At 46.2% G+C, this 5,345-nt stretch overlaps 1 protein-coding gene across 1 annotated transcript in view; it reads left to right on the forward strand.

Moving 5' to 3' along the window:
* Window positions 1–5,345, forward strand: part of LOC104501851 (cyclin-dependent kinase 15-like) — a gene marked incomplete at its 5' end in the record, with an annotated part of 32,013 nt that overhangs the window by 15,005 nt on the left and 11,663 nt on the right. Inside the window, 1 exon segment of the mRNA XM_010145732.1 lies at window positions 1,312–1,375. Within this exon segment, the coding sequence (XP_010144034.1) occupies window positions 1,312–1,375 (64 nt within the window).

The raw sequence follows: 5,345 nt of genomic DNA on the forward strand, positions 1-5,345 counted from the left end.
CAGCAGGAGCAGGGAAGTGATTGTCCCCCTGTACTTGGCACTGGTGAGGCCACATCTTGAATATTGTGTCCAGTTTTGGGCCCCTTAATACAAGGAGGAGCTGGAGAGTGTCCAGAGAAGAGCAATGAGGCTGATGAAGGGTCTGGAGAACAAGTCTTTCGAGGAGCAGCTAAGGGACCTGGTGTTGTTTAGTTTGAAGAAGAGGTGACTCAGGGATGATCTTATCACTCTCTACAACTACCCAAAAGGAGGTTGTGGTGAGGCTGAGGTTGGTCTCTTCTCCCATGTAACAAGTGATAGGACAAGAGCAAATGGCCTCAAGTTGCACCAGGGGAGACCTAGGTTAGACATCAGGAAAAATTTCTTTATAGAGAGGGTGGTCAAGCATTGGAACAGTCTGCCCAGGGAGTTGTTTAAAAGACATGTTGATGTGGTTGACATGGTTTAGTGGTAACCTGGCAGTGCAAGGTGAATGGCTGGACTTGATAATCTTAAAGATCTCTTAAAACCAAAATGATTCTGTGATTCTTCTTAAAAATCTGGCTTTATGTCTTTAGCACAACTCATCCATATCGATAGGCACAAGACACTTGGTGTGTGGTTAAGTAATAATAGCAACACTGCAACTAGCGCAGGAATCCAGACATGCTTGATCTCACATATCTCAGCAACTGAAATGAGATTGGAGGAATCTTCACTGTCACAGTCTTTGCTCAGTGAGCACCTGCTTCTGAAGCCCATAATTCACAATAAAGGCCAAAGATACTGCAGAAGCTCTGGACCCTTCAGGATGAGACACTGGACTGCTTTCTAGCACCTGCCAGTAGACCTATCTGCCAGGTTTTCTTCTTCATCTCAGAATGGCAGGGTTTCCATGACAGCTCACAGCCTGCGTTGCTGCTGAATGTATTGGCTGCTGCCAGTGCAAGTGGGTGGAATAAGTCCCCAGTGCAACTCTGGTGCAGGAGGACACCTTCAGCTCTGAAAGGGGCTCAAAAATGTGACCCCTGGGCTGGCAAACACGTGCAGGAGTGGCACCCGGCAGTGAAGTTGCATGTCTTCACTGATGTTCCCAGCAGCAGCAACATTCAATCTCAGCAGGACCCTTTCTTCTATAAAATCAAGTGCTAAAATGTCAGTGTCCTTTATGCACAGTGGTAGATCCAGCACCAGCCAGGAGAGGATGAATCTTTTCTGGTTTACAGTAAAGACCATCCTCTCTCCATTGAGACTGATTACTCCAGCTCCACACCAGGGCAGAGTACTGGCAGACAGAGGTTATTGCTCTTCTCACTCTCTTCTTTTGCACAGGTATTAGGGGTCCCAGCTGAGATCACCAGGCCAGGACTTTCCAAGCTCCGCAACTATAGCCCAGGCAGGATTTAACTCACAAGAATGCTAACTTTTTCTCTGAGCCACTAGCCACTCAATTTTGGCGTTCATAATTCTCATTATGAAAAATCCCGTGCTTTAGGACCTACGACAACGCTGGGATTGGCCTAGTATATAAGCAAAGGTACATATGTGGCAAAGTTGCCTCACTGAGTGCTGGGAAGATTTCACTGCTGCAAGTACTGACAATGTAGTTAGTCTTCACTCTTCAGTGCAAAGAAACGATGTCTTTTGGTTTAGACTGGAAAAGCTGGTAGGTACCTGGAGACATAGTTTATCTGAACTCTCTTTATTTTTATGGAGATTAGTTTGGGGGCCTTTAAACCTCAGTTTTAAAGGTCACTGTCCCTGATTTTGATGTGGGCAAGGTGAGAAATCTGTGTGATTTATAAAGCTGGCTTCTTTTATTTCCACATGGGCTGGTAGAGAAGTCTGTGTCCTGGACTTCAAAGGGCCAGTTGTCTCTTATTTTGATGTGGGCAGGTTGAGAAGTATTCTTTGAAAAGCTAGCTCAGTCACTCACCCTCTCCCGCTCTCTCTCTCCCCCCCCTTCCTCCCTTTTTCTCTTTCTCTTTTTGTTTAATGTTTTCTCTTGGGAAAATATATTCAAGTGTCAGTGAGGGGGAAATGAAGAGCACTGATTCTCAGCCTCTCAGCTGGATCGTTCTGTAAGAGAAATATAAAAGTGAAATATTAAAAAGCCTAGAATGTGAAATCCACCCATCCACAATCCAGCCATTTTCTCTCACTTGTACCCTAAGAGATTGGTGGGGGGAGCCTGTCTATCTGGAAGAGGTAAAAGCAAGCAGGGGGGAGAGGAGGAGGGAGAAACGTGCTTTGAGCAAGAGGTTTACAGGTTTAGTAGAGCATAGTAACATCTTTTCAAAGAAGTGGGTGTTGCTCTGTGACCCAGTCCAAGATGCCCCTCCTTTGATTCTAGTGCATGAACACTAAACAGTTCCCATTTTCACATGGTAGCCACGATTGGCTGAACAATAACCTGGTCTCACAGACTGGAATCCTTCACACAATTAACTGAGACACATTAATCAAATCAGCGTGAAATGGGAATGTGTCGCTGTCCACAGCAAGTTTAATTTGGATAGGAAGCAAGCACAGAGCAGACAGCTGGAGGAAGCACTTTCTTCTCTAAGTTGTTGAAGGCCTGGCTGGGTAGTCTGTAAATTGGGAAGGGTAGTCTGGGAGGAAAGTGATCGTCTCGTACAAGGCTAAAAACTCTCGGTGATGATGATGAAGTATCCTGATGCTATCTATATAGAGGGTCAATCCAAAAGTGCAAGCATTAAGGCTGTGCTAGCAAAGAAACTAGTACAGGCAACAGAGAATGTGTGAGTACCCAGAACTGCCCTAGGTGGTGACTCCCGCTTTGCTCGGTTTTGTCTGAGTAGCAGTGTTGTCCTCTGCTGATGTGGAGGGTGCCACTGGCAGGGCTGGGAGGGAAAAGACAGGACCCTAGGCAACATGAAGATAGCAAAGACAAGTCTAGTCATCATAAGCAGTTTTCAAGTCTGAGTTGTTTTCAGACTTGATAGAAAGATATTCTGATTGTCTCCAGCAGGACAGGATTCACCTGTGCTATGATCCTGTCATGTTGGTGCCTTCTGTGGCTGGAGCAGACAGAAATGCAGGAGTTAGAAGACACATTACTGTGGGAGCATACCACCATGCCACCAAACACATGGGAGAGGGGTGCAAAGCCAGTGTGTGGGGCAATAGCTGTGCCAGCTGGAGAGGCAGTATCCCTTTCTCCTCCTCAGAGCCTGCCCAAGCGGCTCTGAACTGCTCCAGTCATGTACTGGAACCAAGCTCTTGGCTCACACTTGTATTATACAAACCAGTCTGGATAGAATAAGGTTAGTCATATAAGGTTGGACTATCTGCCCTAGTCATGAACTAAATCAAGTCAGTTTTTGATGGGGCTGCTGGTAAGAAGGCAAATTAGTCTCTTTGTTTAAAGCTGTTTGCCAGTCACATGCTCCTGTGCACTTCCTTTCTCTTCCCTGAAGCACAAGTGCCGTTTCTCCCCCCAAGGACATATCCAGCCCAGGTGGAAGCTGTGGAGTCTGCCTGAGAAAACCTTCTCTCCTGAGGTTATTTCCAGCCTAGTTGTGTGAATTTGAGTGCCTGGGATGGTTCAGATAAGCAAACAAACTTTGGAGGCTTCCCCAAATCTGATGGCTTGAATGCTTTTAGGTAGTCCTATTGATGTTCGCAGTGAGCACAGGCAGCAAGCAAACAAACAGGTTCCTGCCTGAGGCAAGGAATGAACACGAGCAAAACAAAGCACTGAGGTGTGATCCTATTCTCCTTGAAGTTGATGGCAAAACTCCCACTGGATTCAGCAGTGTAGGTTCAGTCCCAGACTGAGGTTGTTACTGGAAGTGTTCCTGGGCCAGGCGGGTTACTAGGAATCTTTGAAATGAAAGCTGGAAACCTTTAGATGTTTCCCTATCACTACTGTGGGCTCGAGCACATCCTGCTGTAGAGTCTGAAGAATAGATACAGCATGGGCTGTGGGGTCTGTGAGCTGGGCACACAGAGCAGCTGGAGGAAGAGCTGCTCCCCTGTCCACTCTATGGCCCACTGACGTGGGATGCATGTGCAAAGGAAAATTTGACCACCCTATGCCCCCGTCCCTTCTTGCACAAAGAAGTTCAGAAGTTTGCCAAAATCTCAACCTGTGCGTGACCTCAGGTGAACAGGAACGATGGGTGAGCAGCCCTTCTGTGGCCAGCCTACAGGTTGTGATCTCACACCCTGTCTGCAGGAGAGACACTTGGGGTAGGGAATTACCTACATCTGTGGGGCCTGAAAGCACAGCTTTACCCCAGACCTGGCTTGTGAATCAGTTCCTGTAGGACATGAAGAGTTGGGAGAGCTCCTGCCCCACGTCTCAGTGCACTTGCTGGCCTTCTCCATGGCTCCTCGGGCTTAAGAGCCCTGCCCATAGTGACAAGGCTTTGCCCTGTGTTTGTTCATTTGTTCTGTTCCCCTCATTTTGCTTCCCCTGAAAGAGGGAGTTGTAGCTCTGTTAACACTATTTTTGAAAGCTCTCATGCTGTGTGAGCTCAAATCCTTGCATTAATCTACTGCTGTGTTCATTTCACTGTGCTGAAAAGCAGGGAGTTTAAATCCCCTCTAAACACTACTGGTGACACCAGAAGGCCAGTGTTTTGATCCAGCCCCATTAATGGTTACAAGTTTGAATCTAGACAGCAGGGGTCGAGGGCAGGAAAGGATTAGGAATCACAGCCCATGACATTAAAAGCTAATGCTTTTGCCAAATTGGGAATAGTGGAGTGCCCAATGCACCGAGTTGGGTTTTGTTTCCGTTTTCTGACATTTGGCTTCCAAAGAGTGGGGAACAGTGCTTATTTGTTTATAACGTGATGAACTCACTATGAGTGAGCTTTACTCCTTGCTTTATTGCTCAGCTGACTAATGAAGTTTCCTATGCCAGGTAGTATTACCTCCCTTAGCAGACACCGGTTTTACACTGGGATTTTTCAGTTGCAGCAATGACTTTTAAATTAAGCCTGGTTTTTCACATACCTGCAAGCTCTGCTATGCTGATTGACATTTAGAAGCTTTCCGGAGTCAGCTAATGCTCCCGAGTATGGATTTTTAGTATCTGTTGCGTTTCCAAAATGTCACCAGCAGATGGAGGCAACAAGCAGCAAGCGCTGAAACGCAAAACCTCGAGGCGTATTTTTGAGAATGCGGATGAAAGCTGCACTCTGAGTGTCTTTTTTTTTTTTTTAATTAATTTTATCTCAGCTTTTATGCTTATGCTTCATTTAAGAAGTGGTTGGTTGGAAACTGAATTCTAAAACGATGAACATTTTATTGTCACAATAAACTGCATGTGGCTTTGATGGCAAAGGGAAGAGCAGTGCTGTAACCAATGCACAATATATGCTGCCCAGGCTGTA

This window comes from Buceros rhinoceros, unplaced genomic scaffold (genome assembly GCF_000710305.1).
Source record: "Buceros rhinoceros silvestris isolate BGI_N320 unplaced genomic scaffold, ASM71030v1 scaffold10181, whole genome shotgun sequence".
In the NCBI taxonomy this organism is placed as follows: Eukaryota; Metazoa; Chordata; class Aves; order Bucerotiformes; family Bucerotidae; genus Buceros; species Buceros rhinoceros.